General features: G+C 52.7%; 3 protein-coding genes and 2 pseudogenes across 3 annotated transcripts; 3 read left to right on the top strand and 2 right to left on the bottom strand.

Moving 5' to 3' along the window:
• Nucleotides 1-653: 653 nt before the first annotated feature.
• Nucleotides 654-1037, top strand: SAPIO_CDS5638 (annotated as a pseudogene; the record flags this gene model as incomplete).
• Nucleotides 1038-3405: 2368 nt separating this feature from the next.
• Nucleotides 3406-6216, top strand: SAPIO_CDS5637 (uncharacterized protein; the record flags this gene model as incomplete). The annotated part of the gene is made up of 2 exons (XM_016787924.1): nucleotides 3406-3523; nucleotides 3713-6216. 2 exons carry the CDS (start codon nucleotides 3406-3408, stop codon nucleotides 6214-6216), a joined length of 2622 nt encoding a protein of 873 aa, XP_016642239.1.
• A 612-nt stretch (nucleotides 6217-6828) lies between these two features.
• Nucleotides 6829-9009, bottom strand: SAPIO_CDS5636 (annotated as a pseudogene; the record flags this gene model as incomplete).
• Nucleotides 9010-10720: 1711 nt separating this feature from the next.
• Nucleotides 10721-12369, bottom strand: SAPIO_CDS5635 (Protein pbn-1; the record flags this gene model as incomplete). Its single annotated transcript, XM_016787923.1, has 2 exons — nucleotides 10721-11939; nucleotides 12071-12369. 2 exons carry the CDS (start codon nucleotides 12367-12369, stop codon nucleotides 10721-10723), a joined length of 1518 nt encoding a protein of 505 aa, XP_016642238.1.
• Nucleotides 12370-13529: 1160 nt separating this feature from the next.
• Nucleotides 13530-16899, top strand: SAPIO_CDS5634 (Uncharacterized protein; the record flags this gene model as incomplete). The annotated part of the gene is made up of 6 exons (XM_016787922.1): nucleotides 13530-13601; nucleotides 13694-13783; nucleotides 13859-14169; nucleotides 14253-14282; nucleotides 14353-15637; nucleotides 15697-16899. 6 exons carry the CDS (start codon nucleotides 13530-13532, stop codon nucleotides 16897-16899), a joined length of 2991 nt encoding a protein of 996 aa, XP_016642237.1.
• Nucleotides 16900-17653: the final 754 nt, after the last annotated feature.

Below are 17653 nucleotides of genomic sequence, written 5' to 3'. Positions count from 1 at the left end.
GGAAGCCAGTCTGCCAGTTCATCAATTCTCCTCCCACCGTAAACCGTAAAACCTCGCTTGTTTCCTTCTTGGTCTCAGAAGGTCGAGATCCTCGGAGGCGGGATTCATCCTACTCCCCGCCGCATTTAAATCCGCTTCGCGCCCCCTCCCCTCCAGGGTAAACTTTAAAAGAGACTACACCCCCAACCATCCTCCTGGAGAGGCCGTTCTGAAAAACGCCGAAGAATGGCCCACACCCCGAGCTGGCTGACACGTACCTTATACACGTAGCCAAAGACGATCAATATATAGGAGTTGACCAAGCCTCAACTACGCCCCTGGTTCTTGTGGATTAGACTTCTTTTCCCTTTTCCAAACAAACCGTTGGGTGGGCCAAGTCAATAGAGATCCGAGCCATCGATCGACCTTACACATGCGGATACCGGCATAAGCACACAAACGCCTACCCACAGGACCAGCTCATACAGAACCAAAAAGAGAGAGGACAACGCACATCAACAAACCTTTTCTCTCGCAGCGCCTTTCAGCATCCAAATAAAAGGAAACAACCTCTTATATCCTCCAACCTCCTCGCAGACCTTCCACCTCTCCGTCAGCCAAGAGGTCTTCCACACAAAAACAATTCCTCATCTCGTTCCTCGTCACCGCCCACCATGGCCATCCGCGACAAATTCAAACGCGCCCTCACCGGCTCCCGTCTCTCCTCCGAATCTTCTTCCTCCGCACCTTCCATCCTCTCCGCCTCCAGTCCGACGCCATCCACCTCCACAGCTGCCTCGGCACCCGAATCACCCTCGAGATTATCCTCCCGCCTCAAGGCCTTTTCCTGGCGGCGGAGGACGGCCGAGAAGAAGCCTAGCGGTGCCGCGAGCAGTCCGACACCGGATCCGAGGGAGAAGCCCTTTACGGAGACGAATCTACAATATCAGGCCATATTTGAGCCGTTCACTATGACTTTTGGTGCGACGAGGCGGCTGAGTCTCGATGACGAGCCGATTAGCCCTTGTACTTCGAGGAGAAACAGCGTCGAGTCTTGAAGAAGAAACGAAATTAAATGATGGATGATTACAATGATCGATAGGAGTCTAGAGGAGATGTCATAGACAGACAAGGGATATTGAAGACGCATCTGCGGTAATGGCACAAGAAGTGGAGGAAACCATTTGAGAGAGACTATATGTTCACAAGCATGGGATATATGGCACAGGTTTCACGGGAATATCATGGCACAAACATAGGACTACGGGCGTTATATTTTGGAAGTATGGGAAAGACATTAGATGAAAATGGGCGGCATATCTGTTTCTTGCATAGCTACTGCGAATACAATGGCATCGGGCCTTCTGCCTCACCACCTAACTACTGTTTTCTCGGATTATGGATTTTACTGGTATTCGTCTTCATATGTAACGGCAGATAAATTACGGGAAGCCTTCACTTTACAAGCTAAGGTCCCGTACTCAAAAAACACCGTCGGATTCGTTCTTGTCTAGTACGTGAGGCTAAGCAGAGCCCAGCCTTGCGTATCCAGCTCAAGATCAGCAGTGGGGATGGCGGAGCTGATCGAGCGAGGCAGGAGACGGTATACAATTTCGGAGTATAGGCATAGCCACACAAAATGAATGAGGCATTTGCTTGCTCGTTTGCGAGTTTGGCCGAGCTGGTGTCACTCTGACGATGCCGTGAGACTCGGAAGTTTCAGCCGAGGGAGGGTCGGTGAGACGACATGCGGATTGGGATAGCAATGTGTTGCACGAGGCATCCTGCACACGGAAGTGTAATTACAAAGTAGAAATCTGACACCGTCCGGCTGAGCGTCTAAGGTTGTTTGTGGGATGGAGTGGTTTGACGTTGTGCAGTTTGCGAAGTAATTGAACATTGTGCGCAAATGACTAATCATTGCCGGGTCCGAAATACCGTGGCTTGCCGATTGTGGCTTGAGGCTTGGATTCCTTGTCCAACATTGAAATTTCAGTCGAAGGCTGCTGCCAAGGCCAAGACGGATTCTTCGGCATTCCAGGTCTTAGGAAACCCGGACGAGGATGGACCAACGTTATTCACACCGCACTGGCGTCCTTCAAGCAGCAATGGTGACGTCGTGGAGTCAACATTGGTGGTTTCTCTTTCTCACGCGTCCCGACAGCTCCGCTCTTCTCCCGTCACAATCTCTAAAGCCTATCATTGAACTACCACGCCGAAGCTCAATGGACCAAGTCGTACACGTGTATACCTTGACACTGGAACTCAGACCTTATCCCGGCACCCCGAAGTCGCATGGTTCTGCGTTCAATCGCACATTTCTCTCAACTCTCTCATGTGTGAATACTAATAATACCCGTGCAGTTTAGAACGAGAACGCATTGGAATGAGGGACCATCCATCATCCTGCGCGGGGAAAGTCCCCCCTTTCATGGCCCGTCTGTTTGGTGGGCTTGGCAAGGGTTGCAGGATAGGCGGCCTTCCAGATCCGACCCGCTTGCACCTGGTTTAGACCAGACGAGGCTGGTGACATTCAGCCAAAAACAAATTAGCTGCCCCTCCTGGAACGCTGGGTTCCTCGACTATGGCAGATTACGACCCGCTCCTCGACGATTGTTATACAAGGGAACAAAGGGCGTCCTGGAATAACAGAATACATACACTACAGAGCGGTTTGACGTAGCATCATGATCGACATGTCCTCTCGGCACTTTAAGGATCAAGCATTCTCGCATGCTCTACGATATCAAGTGATGTGTGATATCTGACCACCATCAAGGACTACCCAAGTTGAAGGTTTCCCTGCTCGATGAATGCTTGGCATCCGTCCAATTGCGCCAACTCGTTGAATGCCCAGACAAGTCTGATAAGGAAGAGTCGATACAATTGCAAAATGGGGTAGTACGCCTCCTTCTTTCGGTCTTGGCATTTCGGTTGCCGCGTGTGGGTGTGCATCTCCTCCGTTCACGCAACACTCCTGTTCAACCATTGCTACTCAACATAGTATAATACTTCCCATCTAGTACATTCTAGGCCTCGAGCACATTTCGATGTAGTAGTTTATTTGACTTCCTTGTCCGTTCTCTCCTGCGCTTGTCTTGGCTTGCATCTGGGGTCCCTTCGCTTGCGTCCTGGAGAATGGAAATGACCCCGTCCTGTCCTCGTTCTATTTTCACGTTCTTCTTTCTTCCTCGCGTGACCTCTTTCCATTCTTACATCTCCATCTCTCTCGCTTCTGTGCCACTTTTTTCTCATTTCCTTCTCAGCTTGTCGTTGACACGGAGAAGGAGAGGTGTCTATTCTCCTCCTTTTCCCTGCTACAGTTCGCCCTCATGGGTATTTCCGACTAATCCCCATGGTGTTCACTTCAATGTTTGACTCTGGCGCCGCATCTCCCTAGTAGGATTGAGGCGAGTGATAGTGACCATGGTCGCCTCTTACACGAACTTCGGCCTGGCCAGATTCTCGACTCTGCGCAACTTTCTCGTCCGCGTCTCGATTTGCTTCGTCCTACTTTCAATCACCTTTCAATATATTCACCGAGGTTAGCTGTCCCTTTTTTTTTTTTTTTTTTTTTTTTTTTTTTTTTTTAATAGTTAATTCCAGTCTTGAAATGATTTTTCCTCGAGCAATCTAGGGATTCCCCAAACCGTTAATCCCGGGTACCTAGAACACCACCACTACCGACTTCTTCAACGTGACACTAACCGTTGGCCTTTTGTCTTGCCTCTAGCGCGCCATGACGCATACAAATGCAAGTCAATTCTTCATTCTGGCTCCTGGGCGACTAGTCCCGACCCAAAGCGACCCTTTCTCCACTGGACCCCTGACGACGGCACCTTACACGAATACTCTCGCGACGACACAGTCTCATGTCTCCGAGGCCGGCGCATCATTTTCGTAGGCGACTCTTGGATGCGTCAGCTCTACTGGGCAGCCGCCAACCACCTCGACCACTTTAAGCAGGAACTGGCGACGCTAGATTTCCACCTCTCCGAAGACAAAGAGACGAACCTGTCCCTCGAAGCCGAGGGCGTGAGGCTCGAGTACATCTGGGATCCGTGGCTGAACTCGACGTCGTTTGCGCGCGAGCTGGTGCCCTTCAAACCACATGCTGGCGGGACGAAGCGCAAGGATGCGCGGAAGGATGCGCCAGCACTGTTGGCGGTTGGGTCGCCGGGGTTGTGGGCGACGCGACATGGAGGCGCGGAGTACATGGATCTCTTCCGGGCGGGCGTCGACCCTTTGTTGCCTTACCTGAATGGGGAGCTCTATCCAGCTTCGGCGCCTTGGTTGGCCGCGCAGCCACATTCCTTTGCGTCTATTCCAAATCAATTGGTCGTTGTTCCGGCTCCGACGCCGTTTTATAAAAGGTTGACGCCGTCCCGGAAGCAGACCATGACCCCCGAAAAGTTTCACGCGATGAACGGCTACTTGCGAAGCCTTCCCGGATCGGCGCAGTCGCATATCCCGTGGGGGTTTAACCAGATGACCGAGGGTAATGAGGATGCATATAACGTCAATGGAGTCCATGTCACCAAGGATGTACGGGAGAGAGCCGTCAACGTCTTGTTGAATGTGCGGTGTAACGCTGGTCTTCCTGCCGACGTCGCGGGAGCCAAACCGCTCGCTTGCCGGGCGACAGCTAGGCCCAATTTTGTACAGATTGCCATTTTGCTTATTGGGATTGTTGCGACGCCTATAGCTTTGATAAAGGCACGGGGTGAGACCGTAACGGATAACTGGGTGTGGATGCTGGTTGCGCCACTTTCTCTGGCGGCGATGCTGAGCTACCTGGCCGATAGGACACACATGTTCACTGGCGTGAATCGTGTATGGGACTCGACGCAGTTTATCTGGAGATTCATCGGATTCATTGTTCTTGCGTTCATGACACTTACACCCCGTCAACAACAGAGACCGTCGACAAAGAACCCGCCTGCGCTAGCGCGCGAATACTCGGATGAGTTCAAGGGAATACTACAGGCCCTCATCCTGCTCTACAGCCAGCAGGACGGAGACTCGAGTCTAGGTGCCTACAAAGTCTTCCGCCTTGCCATCGCCGGATATATTTTCCTCTCTGCGTACGGCCACGCGACTTACTTCCTGACGACAAATGACTACTCGCTTCGCAGAGTTGCGACTGTATTGCTCCGGCTCAACCTCATGAGCTGCCTCCTCGCTTTTACTCTTTCCACGCCATGGACAACATATTATTTCGCCCCGCTCATTTCGTTCTGGTTCCTGACTACCTTCACGATCATCGCCTCCCATAAACATTCCAACGAGGATCTCCTCTCCCTCTTCCTCAAAACCGCCGCCGGCGCGCTCTTCGTGAACGTAGCATTCCTACACCTTGGCCTTCTCGAAACCCTCTTGAGCCTCGCAAACATAATCTTAGGCACCTCCTGGGACGGAGGCAGAATGGCCCGAGAACTAGCATTCGACAGCATAACCCCATTCATTGGCATCATCTCCGCCGGCGTCGTCCACCGCGCCGCGCAACTCCGGAACCGCGAGTTTTCACCGCCACCTAGCTTCCACCATGCGCCCCCTTCGGATTCCTTCTCTGCATTTCTCGACGACGTAATCATCGCCATATCCGGCCATGGACACTCCCGGTTTGAAAACGGAAAATTAGCCAAGAAGATATTTACCGTCTTTACGGCCGCCGTCCTCGGCCTGGTGGGCTTCATCCTCTTGTCGGACGTGGTAATTCGGTACCGAGATACCTACGAAAACTGCCACCTTTTCCTCTCGTGGATTCCGATTCTCTGCGTGTTATACCTCCGCAGCACTCAGAACGGACCATACCTCGCCCTCCCGGCATTCCTGGGTAAGATTCCCCTAGAACTATATCTCCTCCACCACCACGTGTGGCTCATAGACAGCGGCACCCGCCTCCTCACCATCTGGCCGCGTAAAGTCCCCTCTTCCCTCTTATCCCAGGCCCTATTCTCCTTTCAGCGCGTCCCCATAACGGTGGCCTTCATCTGGATCGCGGCAAAGTGCCACGAGGCTACGCGCCTCGCTGTCAATGCCATTCTCGGCGTCTCCGACGAGGGGAACGACGCCGAGGTTTTGGACGCGGATTTGTTGGAGAGTAAGGGCGCGGAGGTGAAGCTTCAGAGGGCGCAGATGGGCTGGCGGGATGTTAGTGGGAGGCTGGGTCTTTTGTTAATGGTTGTTTGGGGTGCACCCCGTTTGTGGAGTTTGAGCGTGGGATTCTTTTTTTAAGAGCGTATTAATTACTGCATGGGCATGATGCATTTGTGGATAGTATTGTTGTTTAATACTCCGTGGACACCGGATGAGATCGCATTCATTCTTGGGAGATGTTGACTCGATGGCCTGCGTCCGTTCTTCGTTTTTATTCTTCTTTCTCTTTTTCGTTGTATTTACTTTCGGTTTGCATCGTATAGAAGCAAACATCTACGGATATATCCATCCATATGTGGGCGGTGATTAGAAATTTAAATCATTTGTTCTGTTATCCGTAGTCCTTCAATCTATTTGTTTGGCAGGACTACTCCATCCTCTCTCCTCTCGAGGTACTAGAGGTCTTGTTGGCTGATCGTAACCGACAGGTCGCCGTGCGGACTTTCAATTCTGGAAATCGTGCTTCATCTCCTTTGTCCAAAATGGATTCGATAATCAGCTACGGTATATGAGTACAGGTATATGTGCGGCTATAGTGTTCAGGTAATAATTTCATGGGTATTCCTTACCCATCCACAACGATATTCCAATCCAAAAGAAGAAAAAAGTTCAATGGCAAGTGGTATAAAACTCCAGCTTTTCCCATCAATCTGTGCATGTACATGCCCATATAAAACAGTAGCAACGCCCTTATACTCGAGGCAATATCCTCACCTGCCAATCGTTCAAAAAAGTCTCCTCGGGATCCAACTCATCCCGGATCTCCCTCCACCTCTTGTAGCCAGTATACATCCTCGGCACCCTCTCCTCATCCGGATCTCTCATCATCTGCCCCCAATGCACCCTTACAACTTCCCCCTCGTCTTCTACTGCCTCATCCTTCTCATTTGAAACATCCTCTGTTGAGTCTTTCCCATTCCTCTTCGAGCTCCTCCCGCTCTTGCTCAACGCAACCCTTAACGCGGCGTCGTACCCATCCACAACCTCCTGCGCGTATTTCGTACTCGCCGTAAAGATAAACTCAAAGGCGCATGAATCATCCGGCACACCCAACGGCGCCTTCGATCTGGCCACAAACCTCATGGCCGCTGGCGCCGTATTATGCTTTCCCTTAGCAGCAAACTGACGCGCTCGTTCCCTCACGGCGTCAAGGGCAACGAGGTACTTGTCTTCGGCCAACGGTACATAAATGGTGCAAGCAAACGCAGGAATGGCATTCGTGCCGGCGCCAATATTAAACACGTTAAAGCTGCGGTCAATGTACGCATCGTCTAGGAGTGTATCCATGGCCGAGTCGTTGAGCCGCGGAATGAGGCGTGGGAAGAGAGCAATGAGTGTATCAATGGCGTGCACAAGCACATAACCCCAGCGCTCCTGGAACCACGTCGATAGGGCAGGACGGCTGAAACGCGCGGGCATCTCGAGCGTGCGAATCAGGTCCCTCCCTGGGGGCTGGAACCCAAACTTTGAGTCCTCGGACGGGGCCAGGGTGAGGGGGTGGCGGGTGGTGATGATGGCCTTGTCGCTGTGAGGATTAATGAGAACCTCGAAGTGGTAAGCGGGTCTAGGGTGGTGGTCGAAGCCGCCGTCGTTGCCGTTAGAGATGACGGGCGTCGTCTTGGCGATTTCAGAGGGAGGAGGAGCGCCGTCGACACCGGCAAGCTGGTAAATCTTGCCACCAGCCAGCTTAGCCTTAACCTCGGCGATAGAGCTGAGGGTACGGACTTCCTTGAGGTAGAACTTGGGCGTCAACCGGAGCAGGTAGGACCGCACGATGCCCATGGTTCCCATGTTGATGAGAGCTGCATGGAAGTAGTCGTCATCCTGGATGAGGCGGGCGTCGCGGAAGTGGGTCTGGAAAGCAGTGGGGTCCGTGACGGCGCCGGTATTGGGAGAGGGCTCGATACGTACGAGCTTGCCGTTGCCGCGTACGAGGTCAATGCTGATGATGACATCGGCGAGGTGCGACGACGTGATGACGGATCCGTGGGTGCCCGTGTTGAACATACCGCCGAGGGTCTGACCATCGAATCCACTAAGCACGGGGAAGGCTAGACCCCGCTCCCAGGCAAATTGGTTCACCTCGCGAATCGTGTTGCCGGAGCCACCTCGCACCAGCAGGCCGAGCTGGATTTCCTTGCCATCTGCTGTCTTCTGCACGTAGACGGCGGGGCGTTCGTCTTGCGCGCCCTGTAGTGTCTTGAGGTTCTGGGGTAGTATGTGCACACCCTCGGTGATGGCTACCCGAGACCAAGAGTGCAGGGAGCCGCCGGCCTTGATTTTGAAATTGGACAGTAGGCCAGTGCGTACCCAAGCGAGGGTGGGGCCAAGATCGTCCATGGAGGGGCACAACATGATATTTGGTGTCCAGACGAGCAGACGGCCGTTATTCGCCAGTTCGAAGGGCACGATGCCCTCGATCCAGGGCTCGGCAGAAGGTTCCTTGGCGGGTAGAGCAGCGTCGCGCGCAAAGTAGCCGTCTTCAACCCAGGCGATCTCTCCAAGGTGGCCGTCGGTGCCAAGGATGTAAGTCCAAGGCGTAAGAGGGTGGCCGCCGAGGGGCAGGCCGTCGAGACGAATTTTCTGGAAAGGAACCTGGAAGAAGGTGCGGTTTCGATATTTGAAAATGGTCCAGGTTACCGTGGGAGGCTCGGATGTTGCCGAAGTCGGGACGGCAGAAGAAGACGGGGCAGAAGGAGAGGCGCGGATACGGGTGATTAGGTAGACCTCTCTTCCCGATCGTTTAGAGACGGCTTCGCGGAGTGAATCGACGTCGCTGTAGTAGGATATCGTAGTGGGCTTTAGGGTGAGTTCACATAGGTACGAGCGAGGGCGCCACCGCAGCCTCGGGTGTGTGGGCTCAGGATCCATCGTGGAGGCGAAAGAGGGGTCTTTGCGAGGTTCTAGGGTTATCCTTAGGAAGATTCTCAAGATAGAGGCAGCGGCGGAGGGAAGGAAGAGCAGAAGCGACTGTCGAGGACCGCAACACGGAAGGTTGGCGGTTCCAGGAGGTGAATATAGAAAAAAACTAGGTATATGCTGTGTAAGTTATGCTAGGGACTATCGACTGGAGGTTAATTCCTAGGGAACGAGTAGGTACACCACCATCTTGAGATGGTGCCTCAAAAGATGTGCGGCAGTGTGACGAGATAGAAACGAATATATTAGAAGAAAATATTAGGAATAATACGCGGTGAAAAGAGAGGGAAAGAAAAATGAGGAGGAAAAAGTAACAAGAAAGACTAAACAGGGGCCGAGTCGCGAGGTTGAGAAAAGAAGGTCGATGATGGTGAGATTTGGGACGAGATTGATGCAGGCTCCATTTTGCCCTTTCCCAATTGAGCCTGGAGCTGTCACCGTGCAGAAGCTCAAAGCTTGGCTCCTCCATTCGCTGCCTTCAAACTCTGCTAGCTCCTTCCCTGGGAACGTTGGTTCCTTCCCCGAACCAAGCGCCAAGAGGGGCCAGGCCTAGAGTTTATTACCCGAATTTTCAGCGAACGCCTTCCTACGAAGTACGATGTACAAGTCCTTTCCTGAAGGCAGGCACATCCAACTTCGTCGTTTAGACTTGAGAGGGGCAGAGAGACGGGAAAGCAACGACTTGCTTCTGATGTCATTGAGATCAATTGATCGTGATCGACAACGCAGTGACACGTGCGCATTGTTCCTGCGTAAACTTATTTGTGAAATAAACTTTGTCTTCGCATCAACAGGAACCGCAGCTGAGCGCACGCCTCTTTGATCGCTTCGAAATCTAGATCAAATCTGCGACGCCTCGACCATTGGCAACTACAGTTGATGGCTGCCATGTCGAAATATCAACTATCCCTGAAAGCTATGGGCATTGGCGCTGCTAACCACTGATTTCAAGATGAAGACGAGTTCCTCTCCACCACTGTGCGTCAGCCAACACATACAAGAAGCAAATCTACTCCTTGAGATGGGGATAAATGATGATTTGCCTCAGCACTGTCTGAGGATCCGATTTATTTGCTTTTGCCATCCCCTTTTCTTTTCCCCTGCCTTCTCTCTCTATTCTTACCCTTCTTCTTACCCTGGTTTAAAACACATTTACTCTGCAGCGGTGAGAAAAGCGAGGAAAACCGGAATGCTCGGCGTAAAGAGATACAGCCCCATATGGATGACGAGACGGAACTTGTATGGTTTATATTGAGCCTCTAGGTTCCCCGCCGACTGGGACAACTTTTGGTCCAACCCGGTACCCGTAGATCCTGGTGCTTGGATGGCAAGTCCCGCAAAACCACCGCAATTGGTATCTTGAGGATTCTCGCGCTCATTCAAATGCTCCGTTATTAAACGCATTCGAACTCAATGCAACGGGAGGTACGCAACGGGCCGATCCCAGCATATGGCAGTACCTGTTTACGCCATCACGATATGATCTAGCCGTTTCCGACTAATGGGTAAGTCATAAATTTTTGAAGATCGAGATGTCATATTAGCGATTATTATACAAGGTTTGTCTTGAAATATTACATAACTCTCCTCCTATTAGCCTACACGTGGATACTCCATTGTCGTTTATATGTTAGCATCATCTACCTCATTCGTCTCTAATTCTCTACTGTTTCTTCTTCGTCGCGGCCTGTGCCTTCTTCTCGTTCCCACTGCGTCGAGCGGCAAAGAACAAAGAGATCAAGACCCAGCCGAACCCAAGCAAAATCGTCAGTGTCGTCCCTGTTTCAACCCAACTCGACTTCTCTACAGCCAAGACAGGGACACGCAACGTCGTGACTAGTCGGTTGTCCTCTGCGTTGGGAAGGGGCTGCACGTGCCAGTAGACCGCATGGGGTCCAAACAAGCTGTCATAGCCTACGTTGGCTCGGTCAAAGGGGTTATCGGTAAATGGAGTGTCCTCGTTGGCCTTGCAGGTCCAGAAAACTGCAGGGTAGGGCACTTCGGTGTGAGAGAGGCCACCGGGCGTCGGTGGCATGTAGCGTAAGTGGAGAGGGACTTCAGCCGTCCAGGGTGAATCGCTATTGGTAGGTGGGGCGAGGTCGAGGAGAACCGTTGATCCCCATTGAGGAGTTTTGTATTCGGGCATTTCGAGATCAACTGGTTGGCTGGCATACCTAAGTTTGGTGAGGTTCTTCGAAGCCATGAAGAGGCCATCGGCCAATTGGTACCGGTCGGCAAAAATGGTCCTTGGAAGCGTAAGGTATGCGTGTAGAGTACATTGCTCCTCGTATCCTGAGTTCGTATCATCTGCAGAGGGTGGATGAGCCGATGACACGGCCAGCTGTAAGGTGGGATGAAGGCCCTGTGGCTCAAGGACCTTCACCGAGAAGCTCGACTCGGCCTGTCGATGGCGGGACGGGATAGCGTAAGCCACAATGGAAGGTTCTTTGGTCTCATCGGCCGCTGCAGTTGCGACGAGCCCACCGAGTCCGATTTCGTGCGGTTCGCCCGCCAACGGGTCGGTCGAGAAAATCCCCACTTCGGCTCTGTGTTCCGCTGTGGACTTGGCACTCAAGACCTGGGGCCCGGTAGGCCATAGGGCGGTTACTCTGAGAGTTTGGGAAGCATGGATCCAGGAGATATCGAGGGACGCAGCGCTAGCGAGCGCCTGAACACGTGCGGAACACTCATCATCATTACTGGACGACGGACAGAGGGTTGGTTTGGCCTTGCTGATGAAGTCATCTAGCTTCTCGTAGATTTCGTAATACAGCAAAAGTCCTCGCTTGGCTGCATCGTCTGAGGGCACATCGATGAATGACTCGGGGTTCTCACAGCCAAGGGGGCCGAAGTAGCCCTCAATGAGGGAGCAGATACGTGTCCTGGGTGGTTACATCAGCTTACAGGGCTTTGATTGGAAAGCTGAACGAGGCTGCAAGTGACACAAGCAACAAGAAGAAAAAAAGGGGCGGGGGGGAGGGGGAAGAAAAAGAAAAAGAAAGAAAATACTCACGAATCTTCAGGGCCTTGACCGAGAGGTGTGTACAAGATGTGAAGCCCAGGGGAGATGCGTGAGCTCAGGGGCTCCGTAGTTTCATAGGGTGCCGACGTGGTCCACCTGATATGAATATCTTGAGTGAGGTTCTTGAGAGCCAAGGCAAGATTGCCAGGGAGCTCATCTACGTCCAGCGTGAGGCGCTCTTCCCTGGCAGCCAAAAGGACGGGACCTGTGATGCTACCATGGGCAACCTGGATGGAGCTAGGGTCAATACCGTCTTCCGGTCTGTGGATAAAGGTAATTCTCCGCCTCATGGTCCGCAGCTCGGGCCTTGATCTTGCTCAGACCAAAGCGAGTCCTCGGAGCTGGTTAGGGGCTGGGCAAACTTTGGTAAAGTCGGGGCGCGAAAGGGCCGATGGGCGGTCTCCTGAAAGGGGAAGGGAGCTGAACGGGATGGTACCGCTGCGAAGGATTGGATTAGTTTGTTTCTTCCGTCTACCGACAGATCCCCAGACGGGTACGATTGGGTGTGCTCAGATGGCTGGCTGGGTCGTGTTGGGATCTCCGAGATAGGTTATATGTAGGCGATTGGGAGTGTGTGTGGTCGTGTGGTCGTGTGCCTGGCTCGGAGCTATTCTAAACATAGGTGTCGGTGACGTCGGACTGGGATGGATGATATTTGCTGGCAAGGCTCAGGGCTCAGATTGGTTTGCATTTGTGACCTGTTTTGCAGCTGCGCGGGAACATGCCAGAAAAACGTGGGAGCAGCAGTTACTCACAGTTACTCACATCCAAAGTAGCGAGTGGCAGCAGCAGCCTCAATGAAATTGAGAGACGCGATAGGCTGCGATTTACAGGGGCCTGATGTACTGTACACTGGCGGTCAGGCCGATTTGTTCCCCGAAATTGGCTGACATGAGCGAGGGAGCCAGCAGCCAGCACCCCGCCCTGGCAACAGACGGTACCAGGCACTGTAGGCAGTACCAAAGTCCCCCTCTGAATTTTCAGACTCGTCTCTGAGCGGGGCTGCCAACCAGAAGTACCGGTACCGTCCATCCCTCCTCTTTGGGTCACCGATGCAAAATAGGAGCTAAACCCGATTCGGCCACCGACATCACGCATCGCCGCACGACACTCTTCACTTTCATCCCACCCCATCGGCCTATTCGTGGACGACGAATTTGTTCTTCGATACCGAAGGCCAACAAGAGAATTCCGAGTAACATGTCCCTCAAACAATCCAATATCTTCCTTGGAAGCCTCTCTGTCCCGTCTGCCTGTTTTCCGCCTTGAAGAGTTATCCGACATAATCGAAACGACAAACTCGACAAACTTCTCCCTTTTTGTGCGCCTGCGATGATCGAAATTCCGTAAATCTTATTTCCTGTTGGACACCCCGATTCCGTCCAGCCGGATTTGCGACGCCAGAGTTTTTGCGCCCCTTTCAAATTTGTGCCGAAGCACAAACATCACCATGCCCGAGACACCATATGTGACGATACGGTCGAGGCAAACAGTAGGAGGAGGCAGCGGCTTGCAGACGACTGTATGTGTAACATGCGATGCGGACGATCTTCTGAGGAGCGCGGAGGCTTCGGGTTTGCCTGGAACCAAGTCTAACTGAGGGGGTCTTGATAGAGCGTCGCTCCTAGGTCGGCAACTCATGATATTAGTCGCACGAGCTATCACGTTAAGCATGTCGGCCACTTTGCGCAGACGTTAGAAGAGGTGAGCTTCCGGTCCAACTATTCGGATGGCCCATGAATGAAACTAACAGAAGCCTTTTTTCCCCGTCGTTACTAGGCTGCGGCCAGGGCGTTTCCAAACCGTGGCCGGTCTACACAGAGATACAAGAAGGTGCAGGCGTTACTCCTCCACTGGAGTACAGACGACCTCTTCGTACTTCCCGAACTCGAGGATTTGGAAAAGTGCCTGCGAGAAGATTATGCCTTTGGAACCGACATCTTTCCCATCCCCGCCGACAATGCCCACTTGGAACTTATGATGAGGATCGGCCAGTTGATCAAGGAGCATGAGTCTACTGATACCCTGTTTGTTGTGTACTACGGAGGACATGCGAGGATCGACGAGTCCAGGCAGAGCAGGTGGTGCGCGTATGTAGTTTCACCCCTTGCACCAACAAACAATGCGCAATTTGAGTGTCTTCGGAAAACACTGACTTGTAATGGGTCCACAGAACGAGGAATCCTGATTCTCCTTGGTTACAGTAAGTTGGTCTCATATATTACTCACGAGTCCCTGCCTATCTCTCTTTCTACTTACACTCCAGTTTATAGATGGTCTGCAATTCAAACCCTCCTTGAGAGGTCAATATCAGACATCCTCATCCTTCTAGACTGCTGCGCTGGTGCCGCCAGCGCGACATTCTCTACCGGCAACAGCATAACCGAAACCATCTCAGCTTCCAGTTGGGATGCCATTGCCCCTGATCCCGGACGATACTCCTTCACTAATGCTCTAATCGAAGTCCTCCAAGAGTGGCGGATACGAACCTTTTCCGCGGCGATGCTTCATGCTGAAGTCCTCGCCAGGTTAAAACATCCGCGTCCGATCATGATCAATGGAAAGTATTTCGAGGCTCGATCGACTCCCGTTCATTTCATGATGACTTCAGATCACAAGGCCCCTAGCATAGAAATTTCCCGCATCGTTGCCTGTGAACCTGCTCTTCCTTCACCGCCTCAGCCACCTCAGATATCTCAGGTACCCCAACCATCATACGGTCAGCCCATTCCCCGGCCGAGGACTCCAATCACTCACGACCACACCTATGCCGATACCAGCTCTGACGAGATCGTGGGCACTCCTGAGACTTGTAGTACCACGGAGATCAGTAGCTTATCTGAACCAAACGAAAACGTCCCGCATGTCATGATTTCTCTTGCCCTTGAAGATGACCAGAGGTTAGATCTGAACGCTTGGGAGAGCTGGCTTACCAGTTTTCCTGCCCTTGCAAAATACGTCAAGGTGCAAGGCGTCTTCAAGAGTCATTCCACTCTCCTACTTGTCTCAATGCCCGTGATGGTATGGGACCTTTTACCCGAAGACCATGCCACATCCTTCGTGGCCTTTATCCGTTCCAACAACATCGCCATGCAACAGCCTCGGCGGGAACCCCTGCAGGCTGCTCAGTCAACCGCACAAGAAGGTCCAGCAAATACCCGGCCACGGTCCGAGTTCTTTGACGACAATACCACCATAACCCCGTCAGTTGGGCCAAGCCTAATCCGGGAATACGAGCCCGTGCCCGATGGTCGGGGCCAAACGGCTTACACAGGGCTACGGACGGTCCAGTCAACCAAGTCTCTCTCCTCCCTGCCTAGCCGAATTCCGGGCTCTCTGACAGATTTACCGGCGGGTAATATATCGAGGACGTTGATTTACAACCAGCATCGGAGCGCGCGGAGAACAACGTTCGCCGACAAGGTCCCGGAGCCGCCGAACTTTGCTGTTCATATCGAGAACAGACTTGAGTATTACTACCAGAGGAATCAGCATCCTAGCGATGCTGATAGGGAATTTATCGCATCAAACTTGGGCATCGAGACTACGCATGTTGAAGTAAGTGTTCCTTCCATCGAGTTCACAAGATCAACCGTCACTAACATGGGCGGTATCAGGCCTGGTATCACTACCGCCGTGAGCGCGATGTGGTGAGGCAGCAATTAGAAGCATTGAAGATCGGTGACAGGCCTCCCGAACGGACATCCAGTCTGCGGATGATTCTGCCGGGCCATTTAAATGACCTGCTGGATATTGCTCTACCTGGACAAGTCCTGCTGATCGATCTACGGACTGAATCCGATTTCCAGAGATCGCACGTCCAAGGAGCGGTAAACCTCCGCGCCCCGGCTGCGTTCTTACGGCACGCTTCACTTGATCTGATTGAACAAGCCTTTGCCGATGATCAGAGCAGGAGAACATTCTCTAACTGGCAGTTCGCCAAATGTATTGTCTTCTACTCTAGGGGGCTCGAATCGACCTCCGACTGCCGAGCCGCAGATGCTCTACTCCCGAGGTTCAGGGCCTGGGGCTGGGATGGCGAGGTCTATCTACTCAAGGGCCATTACCGTGAATTCGGCGCCTCCTTCAGCAAACACATCGAGGGAACAAGGATGACGGAAGAGGCTAAGGAGCACATCGAAAACCTCCGTAAGAAGCCGGCCAGCAAGCAAGACAGGGCCAAAGCAGATGCCTTCTATAGGAACTGGCTTGCCGAGAGGCAAGCTGAGGAGCGCACTCTCGGCAGCGGTGGCTCTCCGACGGTGGATGATGAGAGGCGTGATTCACTCGAGCGCCAAGAACAGAACCTCGACGAGGAGTTCCAGGCGAAGTTCCCCGACCTCTACCGCCAAGCGCAAGAGATGTATGAGCCAGGCGGCATCATGATGAGGAGATACCCTCATCAGCAGGAGGTGCACCGCAAAGACGACTCGATCAGCGATGCCAAAGCCCAGATGGTGGAGTATCTCGACAGAGGATTGACCAAGATGCGCGATGGCGGCAAGACGATCCCCAGGCCGGCCACGACAGCGTCTGTTCCCATGAGGGCTCCGGGCCGATCAAAGCTGCAGGATCTACAGTACTATGACGGCAGCAGCGCGTTGCCTGCCGCTGGCGATAACACCCGCAGAGATCGGCGGTCCTCGGACGACTACGTCGAGATCAATAAAGGTGACGCCGGCGAGTCCATTTTGGGGAAGGTGGGATACTCCGGTGAGCCCGAGGGTGCCCTCACGGGTGATCGTCCAAAGAGGGGACGCGGCGGTGGAGCTGGTGGAGGTAATGGGGGCATTCTTAACAGAGTGTGGAGAAGGGGGTGATCTTATGATCCCTTACTCCTCCGCCCCTTGATGTAGATACGGTTAGGACATGGTGGAGGGTCTCTCAACCTGTTTCCGTTTGCTGAGAGACCCTGGTAGCCGCTGTCATTCTTTCATCACCATATCCACCAAGCATCCGATGGGTCAACTATGGAGGCACTTTAGCGTCTGGCGTCGCTGACTGATGTCTTTTTCGGGGGAAGGTTCAAAGCTACTCTGGACGTGATGGGACAAAAAAGAAAAACCTAAAAAGCCGGAAAAAATGGCATGGGGCAGTCTCTAGCACATGGAATGGGCTCGCTCGAGGATAGAGGCGTTCCTCTCGAGCCCGAGAGACGGATCAGATAATGCCATGGTTTGCATCTTTCATTGTTACTTCTTTTGTTCGGTCATTTTTGTATCCCCAAAGTCCCTCCTTTCTTCTTTTCCTTTTTCAGTCCACAGCGAGGTAACTTGGAATTGCAACATTAAATGGGGCGCATCGCTCACGGAGTACAGGATTTGCAGAAACCGAAGATAGAAGTTCAGATTACTAGAGCAAGAAACTCACTTTTTGTGTTCCGTGGCCCATTCGGGCGTTTCCGACAATAGCAATGGCTTTTTACTCTTCTTTGGCATCATCTCTTCCATATTTAGACTATATCCGATGGTTAGCCTGGGCAGACTTTCGTATGAGTTGAAAAGGAGTCTCCTTCGAGTCCTAACCCCTCCTAGCAACGATGTTGCTGAGGAACTAACTACGGATCTGCACAGT

This window comes from Scedosporium apiospermum, assembly GCF_000732125.1.
Source record: "Scedosporium apiospermum strain IHEM 14462 chromosome Unknown SEQ_SAPIO_0099, whole genome shotgun sequence".
NCBI lineage: Eukaryota > Fungi > Ascomycota > Sordariomycetes > Microascales > Microascaceae > Scedosporium > Scedosporium apiospermum.
The sequence above is the reverse complement of the archived record's forward strand: the minus strand, read 5'-3'. Positions and strand labels throughout refer to the sequence as shown.